The 24,624-nt window shown below is 39.7% G+C and overlaps 3 protein-coding genes across 4 annotated transcripts in view; 2 read left to right on the top strand and 1 right to left on the bottom strand.

The window, feature by feature from the left end:
* Positions 1 to 24,624, top strand: part of septin7b (septin 7b) — an 87,433-nt gene that overhangs the window by 46,288 nt on the left and 16,521 nt on the right. The window contains exon 2 of the mRNA XM_053228100.1: positions 24,454 to 24,556. Coding sequence (XP_053084075.1) covers positions 24,547 to 24,556 — 10 coding nt within the window. The 5' untranslated portion in view covers positions 24,454 to 24,546. The remainder of the gene's footprint in view (positions 1 to 24,453; positions 24,557 to 24,624) is intronic.
* Positions 599 to 11,946, top strand: cthrc1b (collagen triple helix repeat containing 1b). Its single transcript, XM_026924873.3, has 4 exons — positions 599 to 845; positions 8,424 to 8,642; positions 8,728 to 8,944; positions 11,474 to 11,946. Exons 1-4 carry the CDS (start codon positions 729 to 731, stop codon positions 11,614 to 11,616), a joined length of 696 nt encoding a protein of 231 aa, XP_026780674.1. The 5' UTR covers positions 599 to 728; the 3' UTR covers positions 11,617 to 11,946.
* Positions 12,076 to 20,079, bottom strand: slc25a32b (solute carrier family 25 member 32b). Of its 2 annotated transcripts, none has more exons than XM_034297894.2 (7): positions 19,579 to 20,077; positions 18,559 to 18,709; positions 18,392 to 18,477; positions 16,977 to 17,131; positions 14,958 to 15,071; positions 14,704 to 14,849; positions 12,076 to 13,279 (listed from the first exon to the last, which is right to left on the bottom strand). In XM_034297894.2, the coding sequence occupies exons 1-7, from the start codon at positions 19,784 to 19,786 to the stop codon at positions 13,153 to 13,155; spliced, it is 987 nt and encodes a 328-aa protein (XP_034153785.1). In that variant the 5' UTR covers positions 19,787 to 20,077; the 3' UTR covers positions 12,076 to 13,152. The 2 variants fall into 2 exon arrangements, with proteins under 2 accessions (XP_034153785.1, XP_034153786.2); XM_034297895.2 differs by lacking the exon at positions 12,076 to 13,279 and adding an exon at positions 13,309 to 14,558 and having other exon boundaries at positions 19,579 to 20,079.

The raw sequence follows: 24,624 nt of genomic DNA, 5'->3' as shown, positions 1-24,624 counted from the left end.
TCATGCTGTTTTTTCCCCTGAGTTTGTGCACTTTCAGGATTTCATGATGATCTGACACCTGGAGTTTATAAAATCATATAAAAATAGGAATCTTCTGAAACCTTTTTATCCACCTCTGCTATATAGCTTGCAGTATAAGCGCGCTCTAGTTGTTATATTGTTTGAATGAATGTGCTCTAGTCATTCTGTTAAACTGGGAGCGCGCCTCCGTTATTGTGTTATTGTGTTAATTGGAAGCGCGCTCTCCTGGTCCAGTCCGCGTATAAGCGCGCTCTCGTGGTTCAGTACGAGTGTAAGCGCGCTCTCGTGGTCCAGTCCGCGTGTAAGCGCGCTCTCGTGGTTCAGTATGAGTGTAAGCGCGCTTTCGTGGTTCAGTATGAGTGTAAGCGCGCTCTCGTGGTCCAGTCCGCGTATAAGCGCGCTCTCGTGGTCCAGTCCGCGTATAAGCGCGCTCTCGTGGTCCAGTATGAGTGTAAGCGCGCTGTCGTGGTTCAGTATGAGTGTAAGCGCGCTCTCGTGGTTCAGTGCGCGTATAAGCGCGCTCTCGTGGTTCAGTATGAGTGTAAGCGCGCTCTCGTGGCTCAGTCCGCGTGTATACGCGCGCTCTCGTGGTTCAGTACGAGTGTAAGCGCGCTCTCGTGGCTCAGTCCGCGTGTATAAGCGCGCTCTCGTGGCTCAGTCCGCGTGTATACGCGCGCTCTCGTCACTCCGCGCTCTGCACAGGGAACATGGCGCATCTCGCACGCCGCGCGCTGCTCTTCCTCTGCTTGGCTTTTCCGTGTCACGGAGCTGAGAAAGTGAAAACCAGAGGGATCCGTCAGAAGGACACCGAATACTTTGACAAAGTAAGAGGACTGGTGCGATTTTTCTCTCCTTGGTTTTAACCCAGCAGGAGAAACTCTTCTCTCAGAAACTTTCCTTAAACTCCTGCAGAACTCTGGCTCAGTGCAGTAGAAAGAATGTGCACTCTTTATGAATAAATAAATCCACAGATAATCTTCTAGCATTTAATATTGTGTATAGTGGATATCATTGAGTGCAAAAGTTTGCACACCAAGAGGACTAATTTATACCAAGACATTTAGTGTCACCGATATTTCTTAATCATCATTAACAAAAATGTTCATGGAGTGTATGTTTAGATATTAACAGTGAAAACAACACCGTAAAACTAGTTCAAAAGTTTGCACACCCTTTCTGAATGTGTAATAAATACTGTCTTGGAACTTGTGAACCTTTTGCCTTTCTAACATCTCCAGCCTCTTTCTCTGCACAGCTTTCTCATTCCTCTCCTTCCTCCTGAAAATCTGTTCTGAATCTGCCAGACTGCTTGGCCAGTCTTTGGTCATTCTTCTTGAAATATCTGTAATACGTTTGCCAGATGTCATCAGCCTTCTGCAGTTCTTTTTTTTTTTTATTAAAAAACTTTTTGGATCTTTGTCTGTTGCACCTACGGTTCATTTCCAACTATTTTTAGATAACTTGTAAAATAGAAGGTCCCTGTTTCACCCAGTAATCATGTGGGTGAAAACTTTTGCACTCAACTATACTATACACTCTCAGAAAAAAGGCTACTAAACTGTTCCTTTCTTTATTGCTGGAGTGGTACCCTCGGGTACACCTTTGCTACCTTTAGGATGTATCATAGTGTACCTGGAGAGATTCCAGTCCAACTATGTACCTCAAACTCTAATGAGTGATGATGTAGAATCATGGAGTAAAAGTTTTCACCCCTGTGATTTCTAGATCATGCAAGAAAAATGTACCTTTATTTTGTTGATAGATTTATTGATTTATTCAACTATACTAAATAATAACCTACACTACAATTTGGTACTCTAGTGCTACAACAAATGATCTCCACTCAGCACTGGCATAAAATTATGACATAAAAGTGCTTTACTGTACTTCAGTATTTTATTTTATTTTTATTTTTATTTATTTATTTATTTATTGCTATTAGTATTTATTTTATTAGTAATTAGTTACTTTGGATTTTATGACTTCACTACATTTCACAAACACTTTATAAACTTTACATAAGTATCCTTGGGGAAGTTACATATTTTAATTTTTTAAGTATTTATTAAGTATTAATACTTAAATAAAATATTGATTAAGTAGAAATTAAACATATATTTATCAGTTTAATTTAAGACGAGTGAAATTATTCGAAAATGATGAGAAATGATCAGAAATACCAGTTCCTGACCTAAAAGTTGCACATCAACATCCCATAATTTCATACCTGAGTTCCAAATTTCACCCAGTTGTCACGAGCGAAAGAAAGGATGGTGTTGGTTACATTATATATGATCTTATACAACAACGATGTTGAATTCTCAATTCTGATTGGTCCGAAGGCTTTTGAATATTCTATAACAGGGACTCTGACAGCAGTGCCGGTTTATATTAATGCACTCATTCTAATATGAAATTGTTTCTATAGTAACAACTTACTCAGGGACTTGTACATCTGACGCTTCAGATAATCAAAGGCTAATAATAAACGGCTAATAAACTGGTGTTGTTATTTAACAAAGAAAACCGTATAATCGTTGATATGATGAGGAGATGAGTATTGAACCAGTCTGGAATGAGTCTCCAGTGTCAGCGCTTTGTAAAAAAAAAGAAAGTTCTCAGACAGAAAAGTTTGCTGTATTCGGTTTTTCAGTAACATGACAAGGTAGGATTTTAGGTCATATTAACTTAAAGAAAGTAATAAAGAGGCTGCTGAAGGTACTAACTCTTTTTTTTTTGGACGTACCACAACATTAAATGTAACTATTAATGGATTAAATGTATGACGTGTTGTTTATTAATAAATAAAAACTGGCAATTGTTGCAAATTGCTGTGGTGTAAGAGGAATAAAACACTCCAAGACATGCTGATATAGGAAAATAATCAACTTTGCGGGAGCAGTAACTCTGCTTCACCACGCCACCATGTTGTTGATTATTTAGCTACATCAGCTACATTCTTACTTAATTAAACACTCTGGCTTGTGCTGATGTAGCTAAATAATCAACAACATGGTGGTTTGGAAATTTACCAAAATTTATCTAACTAGTTGGTTAGATATAAACTCGAATTCCATGAATATGTGACGAGAATAAACTCGAATTCCATGAATATGTGACGAGAAATGACTCATGAGATTCACGCTGGAGGTTTGTCCCTCCTGAGCTCCATCTGATGGAGTGCTAAGTGCTAAACTGCTACAAAACTAAAGTTTGATTGTATTCTCCCGTATACGGTGTAATTATCCGGCTTCCAATTCCACAACCACATGTAATTACACATCTAAATTCAGCCTCAAATTGCCGTATCTGGTAACAGTATTATAGCTTGTGCATATAAAATCTACTTTTGATGCTTAAATACAGTTCATCACAAAACAGTGTATACTACATCTCAGGATTATAGTCGCAGGAGTTCAAACACTTGAGAAAACTAAAATCAGTGCTGTTGGATTCTGGATTCTGATTGGTCAGAAGGTGTTGATTACTTTTCTCTAACAGCAGCTCTGACAGTCATGCAGCTGCAGGTTACAGGTTTATATTAATGCGCTAATTTATTTATCATTAATGGAAGGAGTCTCCAGTGTCAGCGCTTTGTAACAGTCAGCTTTTTTATCCTATTGACTGGTGAGGGAACGACTGTTTATAGCTGCTGTGACGTAAGTGAGAACTAACTATTGTGGGCGTTCTACAACATTAAAGGCAACTATAAACGGTTAAAATGTATGATGTATCATTCATTAATAAATTACAGTTGTAATCATTGGCAAACTGCAGTCATATCAGAGCAATACAACACTTCTGGATGTGTTGTTATTGGAAAATAATCAACGTTGGGGTGGTAACTGTAACGCAGCTTCATCACACCACAAGATCGTTGATTATTTTCCTATAACAGCACAACACAGAGCGTTTTATTCCTTATATAATGTTTACGACAACATCATTTTGCCAGATCATTTATCAATATTGTGTCTTCCTCTGATTTGCTTCTTAGGTGAGACTTTGAACCAGTACACATGCAAGACCAGATTTTGACCAGTAAAGCATACTAGTTTGAGATATTTATTTCTATTGAATAAAAAACTTTTCACAGCAGAAAAATTATGTTAAAACACATTCCAAAATCTAGTGGAAAGCCTTCCCAGAAGAGTGGAAGTTATTATAACAGCAAAGAGGGAGGAAATCTGGAACTGGATGCTCAACAAGTGCATGTGGGTATGATTGTCAGGTTTCCTCAAATTTTCAGCCAGAAAGTTTTTTTTTTGTCCTTTTAGTGTACGCGTACTTTCATAATTCTGGAATTTTTTTTACTGGAATTTTCTCTGTACTGTAATATGACCATGGACCATTTTGTATTAGTTCTTGGTTTCATTGCTTGGCCCCCTCCGTTCCTGCCACTGCGTCTTCATGCATGATCAAGTTGCTACATTTTTTCGTTCAATTCAAAGACATTCGCAACATGGCCGGTGTTACACACTTCATTTAACCCGTCCAGTCGAAGCCCAACGCCCTTTGTACTTTTTTACGATTCCGTTCTGTTCAAAGAGCCAACATACTTGATCATCAGTTGATGGTTAAATACTGAGACTGTTGCGAGCGGCTGCTATAAGTTATCCTAAAAAGCTTCGCCTCGCTCTGAGGCATTTTGACACCGAGTGGAAATAGAAAAGCAATAAACGGACTGAATTGATGGCCAGTTTTTAAAAGAGTGTCTGACCAGCTCTGGAAGTCATCAGTGTGTGTGTGTGTGTGTGTGTGTGTGAGAGAGAGAGAGAGAGAGAGAAGTCCACTTTTTTCTTTCCTCCAGCTAACCTGGTTATGGGAATCACATGTGAATCGGACGTATGGCGAAATATAATTGGCTTGAGATGAAAGAAACCAAACACATAGAGACGGAGAGGGTGGATATGTAGCTAGCTGATTCATCCATAGTTCATCATCTTGAAAAAAAAAAAATCCCCTCAGCATGGGATTGTAAATGGTTCTATTACTTAAATATCATAGCCGATTTATCATTGTAATGAAAAGTCTTGAAGGTAAAGGGAACGCTCATCTGTTGGAATTGATTCGATATTCTCTGGCTTGTTGGCCGGAGTGACCCAGCATACCTGAGTGCATTTTTCATCCTGCCTTCCCATGAGCCTCAGTAGGTGGCTCTCTGCTGACGGAGCCGGTGCACCCGATCGAAGGCGCTTGTTTATCTGCGTGTGTATCCGCCGCTTTGTTTTGCAGGGATGCTCGCGCTCGCTCTGTCAATACACACAAGCCAGCAGCTCTGAAGTGCGCACTAGGGGCCCATAATAAATATGAATCCATTGCACTCTCTGCTCTGCCTCCAGCCGATAGCGCTGAGATTTATGGTTCAGTTAAAGACCCTTATTTCCACGGTTCCGTGCCCGCAGGCATGCCAATGAGACCCTAAATTACTCTGGCAGGAGGCAACTCAGGTGACGGTGCACAAACACGATGGCAAAAGCGGCCCTGTTTGTTTCATGCCATTTCACATCTTGTCCTAAAGCTGAGGTCATGTTACAGTCGAGCTGTTTGATGGCACCAGAAACTTCTACAGCATCCTTCAGGGGTTTCAGTCAGGTTCAAATCCTCAGTCAGGGGTCATCAACTGGTGGCCCTAGCAAAGAATTTCAGTGGAGTCAACTTTAAAAAGTACTGTAGCTGAGATGATCAGCATGTGGAAAACAACTGGCTGTAGTTCATCGACTGTAGTTTTCCCAACATGAACTAGCGCAGCTTCTGTAACGTTGCACATCACATGCATTTATTTAAATTATTTAGCTGAAGGCAGCTCATCAGACCAGAGACTAGCATTGCTGCCAGGGTCTTTTTTTTTTTTTTTAATGATAAATTGTGCTAGTTTTGGAACAAGGTTGTGGTGGAAAAAGTAAGTACGTCTGTGCCTCTTTTTTTAAAATTTGGGCTAGCTTAAAAATAAGTCCACCAATATCTTGATTTAAAGCAAATGCTAATTTGAATTAAATGTAATCAATTTCCACAAACAAAGGGTGATGACAAAAAGGCATAGTGCAGATATTGCAAATCAAAAATTTGTGAGAATTTTTTCAGGTCTTTTTGTGCCTTTTTTTGAGATGTAATTGGGATGGAAGTTTTGCTGAGACCTGGCAACCCTGCTACAGAGCTAGACATTATGTCAGAAAGGGAAAAGTTTTCACAGACAGTATTCATAGATCTTTAATTTTATTTACTCTTTCTGGTCAGAGTAGCAAACTGATGACATGGCTTGTTATTTTTTTTTTAAAACAGAATGTTTAAAGACAAATGGACGAGTTACAAGCTGTCCTTCAGTCATGTTAGTCGCTTTGTAAGCAAGAAATCTTTCTTAAGCAAGGTAAATGCCTTCCCAGTTAGTTGAGAGAGTCTTCTAAGAAGTTTTTACTTAAAATTAAATCTAGAAAGTAGAAGAATCAGTGACGATCTCAGCCAATCTGGGAAGTAACCACCATTTTATAGCTTTACCATCTACCCTTCCCTCTCCTGTGTAAATGCATTAGCGCTAATTCACACTTTAGCCTCTTACATCTGGATTCTGGATGTGCTTTCATGCCTTCAGATTTTTTTTCCCCTCATCTTTCAGCAAATTCAGCTTTCTGTTCATTACAGCGATGTTCTGTTAGCGTAATAGACATAGAATTAGCATCATATTAGCATAACACTGTGTAAGTAGCGCTGGACAGGTTTGGAATACTGATTGTGCTGCGATGAGTCAGAGCATCTCCTCCAGCGGCGACGAATTACAAACCCACACTGGATTCATAAGCAGCCTGACAAACTCCCGTACACACTGAATAATAATCCCCGAGATACACAGAGCACAATAACGTTCAGAGTCAGTTCAAATGTGTTGATCACAGTAACTTCAGCGCCATGTTGGACTTGCATACTGAGTGTGAGCCATGTGTTAGAATCCGGCTGAGACTCCAGCATCTGTGTAAAACATCTGCAGGCATGGAAAGCAAACCAGACGGGTCTACATGCTGTATAAACAAGTTATATCCTAGTTTATTTAGTTTAAGTGAGTATACATTGGTGTGGAGTGCTTAAATTTTTAAGACGTAAATTGAATTAGTTAAAAAAAAAAAATTAAAAAAAAAAAAAAAAAACAGGAAATTACCCTAGTTTGCTTTCTGAACATCTCCTTACAGAAAAACTTTTAAATAATTACACGTTTTTAATCAGTTTATTTGGAGTGCCTGCTGTACAAGTCACCATTGTAAGCTGTTTCTGTAGAAATGATAACGCATTAGAACATGTGCATTAGTATTAATATCAGCATTAATATCAGCTGGACCTTCTGGCCAATCAGAATCGAGAATTTAACAGCACTGTGGTATAATGTAGTATAAAGATCCATGAAGAATGGTGTTCTACTAACTTCTAGTGTGTAATAACCAGACATAAACTAAACATATCCCCTTCAGCTCCCTTTTTTCCTTTTTATCAATAATTAAACAGCTGAATTGACGTGAATTAAAGCCGCAGTGTCGTCGCAACAGGTTTCATCATCTCCCACCAGATTTAAAGCCACACTTAATAGCAAGAGCAGTTTGAGATCCCTTACAGCAACTTTCTAAGACCATCATGAGGCATGAGGTTTTGGTTGAGATTGCATCAGTAGCGCAAACAAAGCGATTAGTGGACTTACACTTTAATCAAGCTAATATTAGCCGTTGTATTTGAGCTCAACGTGACAGAGGCAACATGTTCTCAGGTCTTTTTGTAAGGAGAGTAATACGAGAGTAAATCATGGTGAAATTGTTTGGCTAGAAGCCAGTCTGTAGTGTAGCACTGGATTGCTTTATGTAAGGAAACACTCTTTGTCATGCTGTTATAGGAAAATAATCAACAACAGGGTGGTGTGATGAAGCATGATGAAGTTACTATTACCATAGCAACAGTGTTTCTCCAGTAATTTAACGAGGTGCTTCATTCCTCTCATACAGCAGCAGCTGTTCATGAACAACGTGTCATATGTTTTATCCATTTATAGTTACATTTAAAGTTGTGGAATGTCTGAAAAAAGTCAGTTCCTATTATCATGTTATAGCAGCTATAAACAGTCGTTTCTTCACCAGACTCAATTTTTTCTCTCTCTTGAAGTTAATGAGAAAAAAATGCAGCTTGCCTTGTTACCTAGAGGATGTAAAGCGTAAACGTTAATGTTTAACGTTACCTGTGACTGTTACAAAGCACAGATACTGGAGACTCCTTCCACAAACGTTAAATAAACATCTCCTGACACAAACCTTCACCATATCAACAGTTACACGTTTTTAATCTGTTTTATGGAGCATCCATTATACAAGTCCCTGTGTAAGTTGTTACTACAGAAACAGTATTGTATGATGGCAAATTTCCCGTTGTAGTACGGCAGCTGCATGCAGGGTCCGCCAGGCATCCCGGGCCGAGAAGGAAACCCGGGAGTGAACGGAATTCCGGGAACGCCTGGAGTCCCAGGCCGAGACGGTGCCAAGGGAGAGAAGGGCGAGTGTGTAAGCGAGAGGTTCGAGGAGCCGTGGACGCCCAATTACAAGCAGTGTGCCTGGAACTCGCTCAATTACGGCATCGACCTGGGCAAAATCGCAGTGAGTGACACTTTTTTTTTTACTGATAGTCATCCTAAACTATTCCAAAACCAGGTCACAATTCATGTTTTCTCCTCGTGTGTAGGAGTGTACCTTCACTAAGCTGCGCTCGGACAGCTCCCTGCGTGTCCTCTTCAGCGGCTCGCTCCGGCTCAAGTGTAAGACGGCCTGCTGCCAGCGCTGGTACTTCACCTTTAACGGAGCCGAATGTTCCGGCCCACTGCCCATAGAGTCCATCGTTTACCTGGACCAGGGCAGCCCCGAGTTCAACTCCACCATCAACATCCACCGCACCACGTCAGGTCAGACGCCTGCAGTCAACTCCATTTTTACTTACAGTTATTATTACTAAGCAGGGAAGCTCCTCTGAGACCTGGCATTATTACAGTAAAGTAAAGCAAGTAATAAAAACTAATGAGGAATTAAAATTGACAGCAGAACATTAGCAGAAATGAAAATAAATAACAGAATCCAGGTTAAATTAAGAGACAGAAATAAATTGACTGTGAGGAAATGAAGCCTATAGCCAGTTATTACAGTTAAAACCAATAACACAAAAAACACTCCAGTAAGAACATAAAACAACAGTTCTTCCTAAAACAAATAGGTTAAGAGTAACTTGTGAGTTTGAACACTATGTATTTATTTCCATTGACAAAGGATTGAAGTACTTTATTCAATTTCTTATTTAAACGTTTATTCAGGTTCCGGGTGGGAAACAATGAAAATATTTCTCATAAGCTATTTTATAATTTACCTGCAAAAATGTCCATCCTGCACCAAGACAACAATCCAAAACATTGCAAAATCAGATGAAAATAGTTTGAAAAATTACTTGAATTAAAAAATTTTTAAAAACTTTATCCATTGTGATTTCTGGGAGGAAAAATGAAAATGCTCCTCTACTATACATCTCCCAAAAAACAAAAGAAATTCCATAAAAATGAAATGGGATTGCATCCTGGACCAAGACATCAATCAAAATCAACTGAAAGTTAAATACCAAATTCTGAATGAAAAGTTTGTTTATGAAAAATTACCTCAATGATATTTTATATTTATTACCAATGACAAATATTTTAAATATCAAAAAAGATGAATTTCCCAATTTACAGTTGAGTTTCTAGGTAGGAAAAAAATAGTAAAAATGCAAGAAAGCAAAAACATCCTGCACCAAGACAATGAGCTAAACCACTGCAAAATCAACTGACTAGTCTGAAAAGTAGTTTTGTAGGCTGTGTATGATTATGTATGAAAAATTTGCAGGATGATGTTTTGTACTTTTTTCCAGTGACAAATGAATTAAATACCAAGAACTGAATTTCTAAATTTATAGTTGAGTGTAAAAGTTTATTCAGTGTGAATTCTGGTTGAAAATCCGTGAAATTCATTAGATTCTATGAAATTTCATGAAAAAGGATACAAAGAAGGTTGGATGGTGGACATATTGGTTATAAAAGATTATTTTATACCACATTCAGAAAGGAAAAGGGTGCAAACTTTTGAACTGACGTCACTCACCTATACCTGTAATGAAGCCGGATCTGAAAAACGGCATCACGAGTCACTTTTATGAACTTATGTGCATGTTTTTACGCTAACCCGTTCCTGAGGTGCCTGAAGTGTTCATTCCCGTTGTTTTTACCGTTTTTGCTGAAGCACTCGTGTAATTCCTGTGATGAACACTGGCTTCATCTTCAACACGCAATTCAGCTCGCGGCCGTAACCGCGTTTACAATCACAAGAGTAATCAACTGTAATCATTTCGCACTAATAGATGCAGGCTGAGGACTGGTGTCTGCTAGAAGAGCCCTTCAGACAATGTCATTACACATTAAACAAGGCAGAGAAGGGACGAGTGCGTGTTCGAGGGACGCCGCGCATCATCAGGAAACGCTCGAGCTGCCAGAAAAGCACTCGCTGCGAACGGGTCAGTGTCACGGGCCATCGAGGAGCGCGTGCTTGCGTTCTGCAGGATCCTAATCATTCCATATCAGCGGCAGATTCTTTTATTAACACGTTTTATTTACATGCTTAAAGGGTGTGTTTGGCGACCAGAACGTTGTGAGTTTAAAGTGCTGAATAAAAGCATCTAATCAATGAATAAATATAAAGATACAGTTGAGGCCACAAGTTTTAAATACACCCAGGCTAAAGATGTTCAATCTCAGTTCTTCACAACTCCACACATTTCATGTTAATATGTGTTTCTTTTGGCAAGTTAATTAGGGCCTCTACTTTGTTCACATCATTGTAAAGCAATTGATTAGAGCCAGATTTATTTCAGCTTTAATTCACTATATCAGAATTCCAGTGGGTCAAACGTTTACATACACCAAGTCAATTCTTTCTTTAAACAGTCTGGACTTTCAGAAGCTTCTGATTAGTCAGTTGTCATAATTAGGCGTTAATTGGGAGCACACCGGTGGCTGTAAAAGGGCCTAGCTTTAGAGCCAGTGCCTTTTTTGCTCTCGATATCATGGGAAAATCCAAGCAACTATGTATAGAGGAAGAATGGTGAGGCTTTTAATCTGAAGAACACCATCCCACCTGTGAAGCATTCATTAATTAATAAAAAAATTGGAATAAAAAAAGAGGAATAAAACATTTGGGGATGTGTTGTATTGGAAAATTCTGTATATAGCAGTAACAGTGACTCCGCCCCTTAGATTTGACCATTTGTGTTACATGTGATAATGAAAAATTCCTGAAATCGGTGCTTTCAAATTAAACTTGTTCTTCATTGTGTGATAAGGGGATGCTAACTTTTGCACTTGACAGTATGAACAGATCCATGCATTTTTGCTATGGTGTTTTTTTTGTGCGCTCAGTGGAAGGTCTGTGCGAGGGCGTCCGAGCCGGCCTCGTGGACGTGGCCATCTGGGTGGGCACGTGCGGTGACTACCCACACGGCGACGCCTCCACCGGCTGGAACTCCGTCTCCAGGGTGATCATCGAGGAGCTGCCTAAATGACCTTCGACCTCAAAAACACACTTTAGCATCTCCTTGGGTGGATACCGTTAGTGAAGAGGAGGCCAAAGTTTCTCTCGTTAGTGTTACTGTATTATAGAAAAAAAAATTCAGCCTTTGAAACTGAACAAGTACTGTAGCAACATCATGAAATTTTTATGCATCTTTTACGTATTTTTATATTTTATACAGTTTTTATATGTGTATTTTAATATTTTTTTCAACTTCTTATAAAAGAACTTCCCAGCTCAAAGTATATACGTACCTCTCTGATTTATTATTATTATTATTAGCATCTCAATAACTGATGGTAATAAAGATGTTGAGAATCCAGATTTTTTTTTATAAGACTTTCAATAAATAATGAACATAAAGTAGACGCAGTTCACACCACTGCGTATCTTTCTCTCCAATCCATACGTCGTATTATTCCTTTACTGGTCTACACCTGAAAATGACAAATGATGTCCAGTTTTTTTATTGAACTAAAGCAGGGAAGAAACAGTTTATCGCTAAAATCAAATGTAAAAAATTTTCTAGCTACCTTAAAAGCAGCCGAAGATATTCTTAGGTGTCCCAGTGTTCTTTATTTTTGCCCTGGAGCTATGATGCTAATACAGGCAACTCAACATCGTATATGAAACTATCTGGCCAAACCTTTATATATGCTTCAAATGGCATTGTTAAGCTCCGTAATGTCACTTTTTTTTCTATCTGCATTCATATGTGAGTCCAAAGTGGAACTACATGGCTGCTTACCCATTGTAATCTTTGCAGAATGACGCCAAGGCAAGGTTAGAAAATAAATAAATATTTTGACGAAATATATTTATGATTTCTTGAGGTGTTAAAGTATATCAGAGACCTAACATTTTTGGTTTTTGCCAAAATTTAACGCAGTGACATCCAGTGGGTTTTCCAGACCGCCACACACACAAATCACGTCCAGCTTTTCCCCTAAATTTCCACATTCGGCCTCTGAGAGGCGGGGCCAAGGGGGCGGGATTACACAGACAGCACTAGCTGCCCCCTTAGTTCTTACATGACAGCCACGCCCGCTCCCACAACCCCCACGCCCACAACCGCCACGCCCGCTCCCACGACCCCCACTCACTCCCTAGCTCCAGTGCAAAACTAAGGAAGTAAATTTCAAGACCCATACACTCTGAGGTAAAAGGAAAATTGTTTACATTTGATTTTTCTTGCTAAACCATCCCTTTGGGTTTATTTGAATGCATCTATCCATTGCTTCAGTTCTGTTTGGTGTCTTGTCTGTACACACACACACACACACACACACACACACACAAATACAAACACAGTCTTTCCAAAGTATCCTGAACATGTAAACTCAAAGCGGCACCAGTTCACAGTTTAGCTTTATACAAGAGCCACATCATGTCTGCGTCATGAGAACCCTCGTTCCACCTCTCGTCTGGTGGTCTGGTCTGCGGCGTGGCCCAGCGAGAGCTCACGCTCCGTGCTAAACTAGCATCTCTCTCGGCGCTAACTTTCTGCGATCGCCCCCTCAGCTTGGTCTCATTTGTGCTGGTCCAGGAGGAAGCTGGACACCGTCTCGTACACCACGAAGGTGATGCAGCAGGCCGGCGTCACCCGGAGCAGGTTGGGCACCATGCCTTTGTAGAAGCCCAAAGTTCCCTCGTTCCTACCCAGAGAAGACAAGATAAATCATCTGACAGCTATAAAAAAATACATTCGATCTAGTCAGTTAATTGGAGTCTTAAAACACTCATGGCTGGGAGAAAAGTGCTGTAAATGTACAAAAAAAAGTATTTATATAGTTTTATAAATCCATTCTAATCCCATTCATTTGTCCACGCAAATTCCCAAAAAAGTCCAACAGACAAAATGAATTCCTCTGTGTTTTCATCAATCATTATGAAAATATGACCAGCACTCGGGTTACTGACTGTGTGGGGCTTCTCATGGTCACCTCTTGGCCTGTGTGCTCGCCGGATTCTGGTTTTCCACCTCCTAAAAACATGCAGCTAGTCGGGACAGGCTACGCTAAATTAGCCCTAGGTGTGAATGAGTGTGTTATGAACTGGAGTGTATTCCTGACTTGTGCCCAGTGTTCCTGGGACAGGCTCCGGATCCACCGCAACCCTGACCAGGATAAAGTGCTTACTGAAGACGGATGAATGAAACTGCTTCACTAGGGGTGAGCGATATCATAAAAATATCACGTCACGATACTTAACAAGACCCTGGGATTATAAGATTCTATCTTTTTTTTTTTCCAAAAATGAGCTGTTATAAAAATGTTTGATATAAAAAATAGATGTGATTTGCATGGCACTGAGGTTGTGAAAGCAAAATATTGCCTAAATACTGAGTGTGTATACATTGTATAGATATATGAGGAGGAGTCGAAGAACTGCAGTGTACTTCGGCGCTAACAGCAGACGTATTTTAAAAAACAAACAAATAAATAAATAAATAAGCAAAGAACACAAAGTCTCCTGAGGAACACGACGTACTGAAGCACTTTGCTGGCACAGCTGATAAAGCACTTTTGTTCAAAACTACTCTTTCCTTTTTTTTTTTGCTTAATCTTTACTACATCTGATATATATATATATATATATATAGTTAAAGAAGTATGTGCTTTGACCTCGTTGAGGGTAAAAATCACAGAATTATACACTAGAACATTACAATTCCATGTTTATTTACCTTTGCTAAGGTTTACCAACAAAAAGAGTGAATCTATTATAAGAAACTATAGTTTCTATAAATATGTTTTATTCAGATAAAAATTTGTATTTCATGAGGAAAAGATAAAAAACGATAAATATAAGCTGTGAGTATATAATACACTTCTAGCACTGACACATGACGATATCAGTGATGCTCTGAAAAATGCATCATGATGTTAATATATCGTGATATTGATATCATCTGCATTGTCAAATCTCCCAGACCTGCATGAAACAAGGGAAAAAAAAAGTGACAAAAATCTCTCAACCAGGAATCTTATTAGAAAGAGCTTCACTAATTCTCGCACATCCTCAGTGTGAATTTTCTTCCTAATCAAACACGTTCATGGTGACTTTATGGTCGTCTCACCTCCACGTCCGCCGGATGACGTCCACCACCCCGTTGTAGCTCGCGTGCTGATCCTGCAAGCGAGCTCGGATCACCTGGTACGGGTATGTGGTGGCCACGGCGAAGACTTTGGACAAAGCCGCCATTGTAATGTACTCTAATGGATTCTGCAGAGGAAAGAGACGACATAACGTCATGGCTGTGGTTACAGTGGATTTCTTCAGACCGTTCAGACATCTGTAAAACTGCTTGAACACTGTTTCTTTTGCACTTGCCAGTTTAGCGTCTGAATGCATGTTTCTGTATTTGTTGTAGTCTCTCTTCAGCTCCTCGTATGCCATGAACTGCAGAGCTCCATGAGACGTCCCGAACAGGCCGGGAACAAACCCCTGTACACAGTAAAAACAGCCAATTCAACCACGGGGAAATAAAAAAAAAAACAACTCAGATTTATTGATATTTTACACACTGAATGAGCTGGAAAAACTATTTTATTGCGTCAGTGTGTTTTTTCCCTGGAGCGTGAGCACCACCCGATGGTCAGTGCTGGAAGTTCAGCTCAAGCCTACTCGAGGAAATTCTGATCTACCTGAAATGACTTAATGCAGAGGCACTTGTTAAAAGAATCCTAAAGAATCACTGTAGTTTGTTGCGTTGCTGCCACATGATTGGCTGATTGGATGGCTGCATGGATGCGCAGTTGTACGGGTGTTACTAGCGAGGTGGACGCTGAGTGTATATCACAATTGTTCCACTCTGTTTAATGCAGACTGGACTGTATCCAGCTGCTATTTCTACCTCCACTGTAACGTCAGTTACAACTGAGCCTACCATTTCTGCTTAAGGTGCAATATTTGTATATTAAGATGGTAATTCCTTATACATGTAAAGGTATATGGCGAAGAAAATGATTCTGATTAGGAGTCACATTAGGACAAGACAGACAGCAAGTTGCAAAATAACTGAATCAGCCATATCTGTATTTGTATATTGCCCCTTCAATTCCACAAGGACCATATTTATTGATGGAAGTAAAATTCGTTTTTGAGCTAATTCAAAAACTGGATTAACTATGCTTCATTATTAGTGGTTAAAAAAAAACAAACAGTGTGTAATACCTCCAAAATGACCTCCAACAACAGTAATGTGTCGTTCATGGAACTGAATCTTAGAGTCGACTCCTCTAGGTGAACTGACTCTTGTGAGCTGACGCACATATATAAGCCATTTGGGGCTGTGATGATAGCAGCGCTGTTACGTTTACATTGCCTACATCTACAAAACAATAGTGATGTGTCATTTACGAACGAGTCGACCCTGAGTCGACTCTTTTAGGTGAACGTTGAGAGCTGACTCACATATATAAGCCATTTGAGAGTGTTTTTATAAGATGTAGACAATGCTGTAACTTTTGCATTGCCAACATCTGAACAGAAATAGTGATGTGTTGTTCATGAATGAGTCAACTCTTTGAGACAGCTGACTCACATGTGATTTTTTTTTTTAGCTGTAGCCTGTGCTGTTACTTTTGCATTACCTCCATATACCAATAATTAGTGACGTGTTGTTCATGAGTAGATTCTTTGAGTCGACTCTTTTAGGTGAACATTGTGAGTCAACTCTCATATATGAGCCATTTGGGGTGTTTTTTTTTTTTTTAAGATGTAAGCAATGCTGTTACTTTCGCATTACATACATCTAAAAATACATGGTGAGGTGTCATTCATCAACGAGTCAACTCTCTGAATCAACTCTCTGAGGTGAACTTTGTGAGCTGACATTAATAAATCGTGGTCATGAAGAAAAGAAAAGAAAAGAAACAATTTTTAATCTTCAGTCAGTTTTTCTGTCAGTAACAAAGGAGTTATAAAAGCACTGACACGATATTTTTAAACGTGTATCATGATATTGATATCATATTGTCAACTACAGCCCTACATTATAGAAGATACTGTTAAAGAAGTAGAAAAATATATCTAAATTGTTCCGATCCTATTATTTGGATCTGTTTTTTTAATCTGGAGTCTCCTGAAGCAAATCTTTTTTTTTTTTTTTTTCATTTTAAGTATATGTTCTCTCATGACAGCTGCCAATAGGGTAATTTGAGAGCGAACATGTGCATGTGTTTCCTCCAAGACGACTTCTGAGGGTCGAGTGAAACCACAGAACTCAGAAACCCGAAACCTAATAACTTAACCCTTGCCCTGCTGCTGTGTTTAACATCGTCCTCTTTGAAAGAGTGTTATGTTGATCATACAGGGAAATTGTCCACCCCGATATACACCACGTCCTACCCGATAGAGTCCCGCTACTCCTTCCTGACGGTAGATCTTCACCAGCGCGTCCACCATGCCCCTGTACAGCTTCTGGCTTGGATCGGAGCTGTACTGCAGAACCAGGCGTGTCTTTGTCACCCAGATCGGGTTTGTGAGGCAGAGAGTCATCGCTCCTGTAAACCAGCAACAACTCTGATTAAACATCAAATTAAAAAAATAATAATAAAAAAATAAACTCTGCAACATGTCTGCAGGCCAAATCAATGCCCATTACAGTCGGGGGGGTGGGGCAGGGGGTTCGTTAAGCTTTATTAATATCATATGCTTTGTAAGTCGTGACATCCCGTGGGCTTCTTATATTGGATAAGGTGCAGTGAAGCATTTCTCATAACCTTATTTAAAGCCTCTAGCAGTTTCAAGTGTTAAAAAACTTTCTGATACTACTGATATGTTATTTAATAGCATCTTATGTTATAGATATAAAACTGCTCGAGCTCCGTCAGACTGGACGGAGAGCGTCGATGTACAGCGGTTTAGAAAAGCGTTTACTTCTAAGATTGTGCTAACTGTACTTGGATTGTACCCAGTACTCGTCTCCATCCATCGTGCTTTCAACCTTGACCAGTTCCCTGGTCCCTGCTGATGAAAAGCATCTCTACAACTACATGGTGCTACCACCACCATGTTTCACCGTAGGGATGTGCGATATGACGAAATGATCATTTCATGATTCACTGTATACGAAAATCTGTATATGATACATGATTGTGTATCACGGCATATAGGCATATTTTCATATAATAACAATAATAACAATAATAATAATAATCTTTACCTAATCTGACCTGTGAACACCTTCACCTCACTGAGTTCTCTCCAGCTATATATAATATATAAATATATTTATCCCCATCTATACATTTGACCTATAGCTGTGTTTAGCAGCAAACATCTAGTGAAGTGCTAGTGTGAGAAAATCTGGTAGGAATGACAGACAGGCGCTTTTCCTTTTACACAACTTGCGTAGTGTGTTTGGTGTCGTGTCTTTTGTAAATAGTGGCACGGTGTTCATGGCCCACAGAAAAATCAGGTAAGAGTGTGTTTTTTGTGTACGCCACTCCTACTTTCCCATTCCAGCTAGTTTAAAAAGTGACACGACTACAGCAAACCGGATCTGAGAGTATAACTGCAGCAGTTCTATTTTCCTGTAGCTGAAGAGTGTTTACTATTTTTACTCAAAAATAACCAAAAAAACAATTAAAATCAGTCTACATCTGACTCACTCTCGGTAGTATCTTTCATTCAGTCATCAAAGACAACATTATTGACTGCTGATTGGATTTCTGACACAGGCTTTGAGCCTCTGACCCTGTGTGTGTGTGTGTGTGTGTGTGTGTGTGTGTGTGTGTGTATCAGATATGAGCAGAACGGACCTGCTTCTGCTGCAGACACCAGGTGCTCCGTGGCACTCAGCTCCGTCTGACGGCCCTCCTTGACATACGCCTTGATGGCATTATAACTGTTATTTTAAAAAAGTGGTTATTAAATGAGCATGTACAAATAAAGTGGTAATGTTTTAAATAGAAATAGGGGTATTTACAAGAAGAAATAAAGACCCCATGACGCCCCGGCGCCCCAGACGTTCGGGGTGACCCCCTGGTACAAGCCGCGAAGTCCTTCCTGCTGCCAGATGCTCCTCATGCAGTGCCAAATGCCGTGGTACTTCGGCCTCAGCTCCAAGCCGTCGCTCACTGCACGGGGAGAATACAAGCAGGAAAAGCAGGAAGTGATCCACACCGGGGATTCAATAAACACCATCCAGATTTAGTTACTGCAATTACATTTTTATGCGATATTTATGCAATTACCTTGTCTGTGGTTGGCCAAAGATATTTTTACCCACATGAACCTAATTTCTGAATGCTTTCGGGATTCATTCTCGCGACACGAAACGTTTAGTGATTAAACAGCTTATTTGGCTATCTCAATATCTCATAAATGGACTATTTATCGCTCCTATAAGAAGTACTAACTTGTTTTACAGACATTAACTGTAACTACAAATGGATAAAAGCAACGACGTGTTTATCAATAATGCAACTGCCGGCAAGTTGCTGTGGAATAAGAGTCATGCTGTTACAGGAAAATAATCAACTCCGGAGTGGTAACAGGAAGTCCGCTTCATCACCCCACCACGTCACTGATTAGTTTTCTGTAACAGCACGACACACAGTGGCTCAGAAACGCTTCCTTCTTCGGGTAACAGGTTTTGATGTTTTGACGTGAAAAATTTTGCGCATGATGGTCGCATGGATATGCAAATGAGTCGATGGCGTCATGTTGCATATTCATACCGTCCTGGTGCGTTTCATTTGCATATTCGTGCGATCGTGGTGCATATACAGATGAGTCTGTGACGTCATATTGGGGCGACTTTTTCTGAACATGTGTTAGCTAATTTTTCCTGGGGGAAAAAAAAAGTTGGCAACATTGGACTGTAGATCAAGACTTAGGTTTATTGTGCACGACTGCACCCACGTGTGTGTGAGTGACAGAGACACAGAGAGAGAGAGAGAGAGAGAGAGAGAGAGAGAGAGAGAGAAAGAGAGAGAGACTTTACCTGCGAACCTGACTTTAACCAGGTCCAGCGGGTGCAGCACCATGGTGGACACCACACCTCCACTCAGCCCGGCGGCCAGGTTTTCAAGCCGCACGTGGCTGTAGAGTCTCCGGATGTTCCCCGTCACAGAGACGCCTCCAACCGGAGACTCTGCGGTGACCGCGAGCCCCGCGGCGGCTCCCTGTCCCTGTCCGGAGCTCGAGCTCATGCTAACACCTGCGGCACGACACACGCAGTTACATACACACTTCACAGCTATAGCCTGCTAGCTAGCAAGCTTGCGCTCTAGTTAAAAATAAACCTCGACTTTTGACCTTAACTTTAATTTGACTCCTAGTTATCCTGTTTGTTTGGGTGTTTGTTTTTTTGTCCTGCTTTAAAAATCCACGTTTGGAAACATAGTGACCTTCCTGTTAGTGCTGGACGTGCACGAGCACGATGCTGTCAGTTAGCAAGGCCGCATCCCAAACCGCTCACTGTGGCCTCTTTAGGTGCCCTACACATAAAGGGTTTCACTGCGCGCGCACGCTTAATCAATATAATATAGCCATTAATGATGAAGTTTATTTAGTAACGTACAACGTGAAAAAAATGCGACAAAAACAATTCCAAATCCGTCCGTTATAATTATATGTGAGCTCTTTTGTAAAAGGCTTCTGCACTCTACTTAGTGCACTTCGTATCTATGTGAAGCCATTTTGGGATTCGACTCACGTTGGAAAACACGGAAGTGTCATTAATGAGAGGCAAAATATTTTCAAATTAAAAGTCAGACCTTTACTTAATTAATATTAACAGTTTTTATTTTCTGTCCTTTAAAAAACGTCCTGCTTGTACATAGAAAATATATAATACTCAAATAAATAAAATTAAATTATATTAAATAACGATAGATAAAGTAAAAAAAAAAAAGTAAACTGAAATATCTAAAAAATCAATAATAAAGACAAATAATAAAAACAAAAATGAGACGTACATTAAGAAAATTGCAAAAGTGTCATATGAAATCATCTGTCTAGGGTTAGGGTTAGGATAGCAGGATATGTGACTTACAGAGAGATGAGTGATTATAATGTTTGCATGAACTCATCAAGTGCTGTCTGATGCTCATGAATCCACCACAGCCTCTTTTTACTCTGAACAATACGCAAGTTTATTTCTTATTAATTTCTGAGATTCTTTATGTTATAGAGACACAAGAGACAAACCTTCATGTCAGCACTTTCATCAGGGACTGAATTAAATCTGTGAAGATTTCTACAGCTGATGTTCTCAAACTTTCTGCTCTGCAGCCAGAAACATTTACAGGATAAAATCACTTACTGATTAATAAATATAAATAAATAAATAAATAAATAAATAAAGCCCCCTATAACAGAGCCCAGATCTATCTATCTATCTATCTATCTATCTATCTATCTGTCTCTGTCTGTCTGTCTGTCTGTCTAATTTATTTGTGGTTGATTATGAGCTTTAAAATAAATAAATAAATAAATAAATAAATGTTATAATTAGTAAGAATATATTTATATAATACTTTAATGTGTATATCTGTCTATCAAATTTTATATCATTTTTCCCCAGATATGAAAACTATTTCTGCGATTTTTTTAAGCTAATTTTTCTTTTTTCTTTCTTTTTTTTTCTTTCTTTTTTTTTAATCTACAGCGCATGGCGCGATTCAGATTCCTCTGGTGGCGATTCTCCAAGCGCCGCTGCGCACTTTGCGTAAGCCGGAGCCGCTGTGCCGCGGCTACGTGACGTAAGGCGCGTAGAGTTTTTTGCGGAAGTGTTAGCAGGGGAATGTCGGCTTGGTTTCTCAAGCAGCTCTGAACGGCAATATTATGGGTAAGAAAACTCGCGTTCGCTCTGTTTAATTACTACACAACAATTCAGAACAAAAAGTCGAAGAGATGATGGTTTTTAGTAGTTACAGTTTTTTTAAATGTTGTTTTTTAAAACATATTGAGGTTAGCTTCAGCTAGACCGCGAGTTTAGGCATTTCCTGTGATTTTTTTCCGCTTTATGTGTCATTGCTCTGGGTAGTGGCTAGTCACATAAATGACAAATAAATACATAAAAAAAAGTCAGGAAACATTACAGCGGCTAAAATTGAGGTTAAATATTTTTAAAGGAATATTCTAGCTAACTATGTGGTTAAGCAAACATACGGAGGAGGCTTTAGCTTAGCTTTATTAGCTAGCTAGCTGTAGTTCTGTTTAAGCTAAGCTAACAAGAAAACGTTTGTTGTTGTTGTTGTCGTTGTTGTTGTTTATCCTTATGTACATTTGGAGCACCCTGAACCTTTGTAATATTGAACGTAGGTGGTGGAAAAGCGTGATAAATTTGGTATGGAGATGTGGAGATTAGCTCACCGTGTAAAAATGCTGCTAACCTGGTTAGCTTGATTAGATAGATAAGGTTTAGTCAATGCACGCGCTTCAAAACTCCATAAAAAAAGGCTTAAAAGCTTCACTTATTCACTTGTATAATTAATAAAGAAGTTTATCCATGCTTTTTTTTTGCGTTTAAAGTTTCCATGAAATCAAAATGTAGTTTTTTTTTTTAAATAAAAGTGTATATTTATATACACTATATATATCTTGTTTTATTTCTGTAGTAAAGTGAAACATTTTCGATGACTCATCCTGTACTTGTACGATCTGCATCCAATCAGATGCTCTCTAGAGCGCATTAGCCCCGCCCCTGTGCACAAACTGGGCAGGTAAACCCTTCTACAGTAGCATGCAGTGTATAAATCATAACTCATAAACCTTCGACTGTGGGAGGGGAAAAAAACGAACACTCGGGAACGTCTCCTCAACATCAGCGTCGTTACAAAATGGTCGCTCGCAAGGTGAACATTAACGTATGACGCGTTCACGACTAAAACGACTACGAAAAAGGCGTGAAATCAGCTGCTTGAGGTCGGAAATAAAATGATTGCTTACTGTAAGCTGGCTACAGAAACTTGACTGAAAGACTTGTTTGTGATAATTCACTGTTAGTAACGTTGTTTGATGAAAAAAAAATCTTGCAGAAAGCAAACAGAATTCTGTTCAAATATAAACAGAAACTCTAAAGACTGTTTAAAAACCTAAAATCGTGCTTTGATTTCTTGCTCTTACTTTTCACTCTGAGTGCCGCCATGTTGACGTGACGTCACGCAATCGCGACTCGGCGAAGTCGGAGCTCTCGGGGAAAAAATCTGATGTTCCGAGTAGGAATTACGAGCTGGAGAGCCGTTCAAATGAACCTTTTCTCCTGGCAGGTCAGAAGTAGGAGGTTCAGAGTTGGTTAATTCTGAGTTGTCGTGAACGCAGTGTACGTCAGGGTTGACGTTTGCGAGCGGCCATTTTGAAACAACGGCGGGTTTGAGGAGAGCATCCCGACTTTCCTAGTTCTTTTGTTGTTTTTTTTTTTTTTTCCCTAGCTGAATGTTTACGAGCTGTAGTTGAACACAGAAAGCTACAGTAGGACAATTTGCCCCGCCCAGTTTGTACACATGGGCGGGGCTAATGCACTCTAGCGTCTGATTGGGTGCAGGTCATACCGGAATCTTCCCAGTTCCTATTTGTTCACAAACACAGCATTTAAAAAAAAAAAAGAGTGAGAAAAGAAATACATAATTTGGACACATGAAGGAACGTTAGCGTGTCAGTCTGAGTACTCGAAAGTCGGTGCGCTGTAGGACGCGGGTTCTCAGCGCTGGTCCTGGAGAACCCGCGGTTCTCCAATACGAGCGCCGGGATCCACTGCTGTAACACACAGACTCTGACAAAACAGCAGTGAGAAATTCTCAACAGTTGAATTCCCATAAGTGCTTTCTGACATGTTGCAGCTTCACTCTGTCCTTAGGGGTTAGGGGTTATGTTTCATGCTTGCACAGATGAAAATCCGAACGCGGCTCATTCCTAAACCTGAGCGTCGGCTTCGCCGCCCCGAGGGCCGATGAGGAAAACTATCTTCCCAGTAATGTGAAGTCGCGTGTCTGTGGCGTTAACCGGAGCAGCAGATCTCGCCACATATACCACGACTGATTGCATCTGATCTCGTCTAATGTTCTGTCTCTTCCGATCTCCTGTTTGCAACAACAATTTGGCCCCAATTGTAGATTTCAGAATATCTTTTTATGCTTTGCACCGGAGCTACAAGATTAACGAAGGCTCCCATCACTTCAGTCTAAAATAAAAACTGATTTCTATCCAAAAATCGGTCCGACAAAAATTGATCTACACTCCCTGATTCACGTGCAAGACACATCGAATGACTTTAATACTTAATACTTTCTGATTTATGTTAAGTATCAAGTCAGAAAAGTACCTACAAATATGATTTGTTTTATATTTTAGCAATCCTATATATTGTAATACACACAGAAATGTCTTCTGTGTATCGTGATGATATTTTTGATGTGATATTAGCCAGATGATTGTCTTTAGTTTCTGCATAGTCTTTCTCGCACTTATTTTATTACATGATTCATGATACTGCACTTATTTTTTTGGACACTAATGCATCTTCCTGTGGGAAAACAAATTCTGGACACTTGGACATTATCGCTGGCTTCATTTCAACGTTAACCTCGGCTTCCCCCGGACGCCGCTTGGATTTAAACAAACAGCAGTGAGTATCAGGATTAACGCTAAAGATTTTGTGTAAAATCATTATTTTAAGTTGAATATCAGCATTAATGCTAAATGTTTAGCCTAAAATAAATATTTTAGAGTGAATATCAGGCTTAATGCTAAACCTTTAGTCTAAAATAAATACTTTATGGTGATGCAGCATATGTATTCGGAAGTTTTTTGTAATTGAGCAGAATCGTCTTTCAGAAGTATGAAATGAAAAGTGTGTGTCGTATTTTTTCCGCAGCAGCAGAAGAATCTCGAGGGATACGTCGGCTTCGCCAGCCTCCCCAACCAAGTCTACCGGAAGTCTGTGAAACGGGGTTTTGAGTTCACACTAATGGTTGTGGGTAAGAGAACAGTCGCTTTCTGCGTGTGGAGTGTGACCTCAGGGCTCGTGCGCTGATATATCACCGTA

Source organism: Pangasianodon hypophthalmus, chromosome 22 (assembly GCF_027358585.1).
Source record: "Pangasianodon hypophthalmus isolate fPanHyp1 chromosome 22, fPanHyp1.pri, whole genome shotgun sequence".
Lineage (NCBI taxonomy): Eukaryota > Metazoa > Chordata > Actinopteri > Siluriformes > Pangasiidae > Pangasianodon > Pangasianodon hypophthalmus.
Note: the sequence above shows the minus strand (reverse complement) of the source record. Positions and strands in the feature narration are given on the sequence as shown.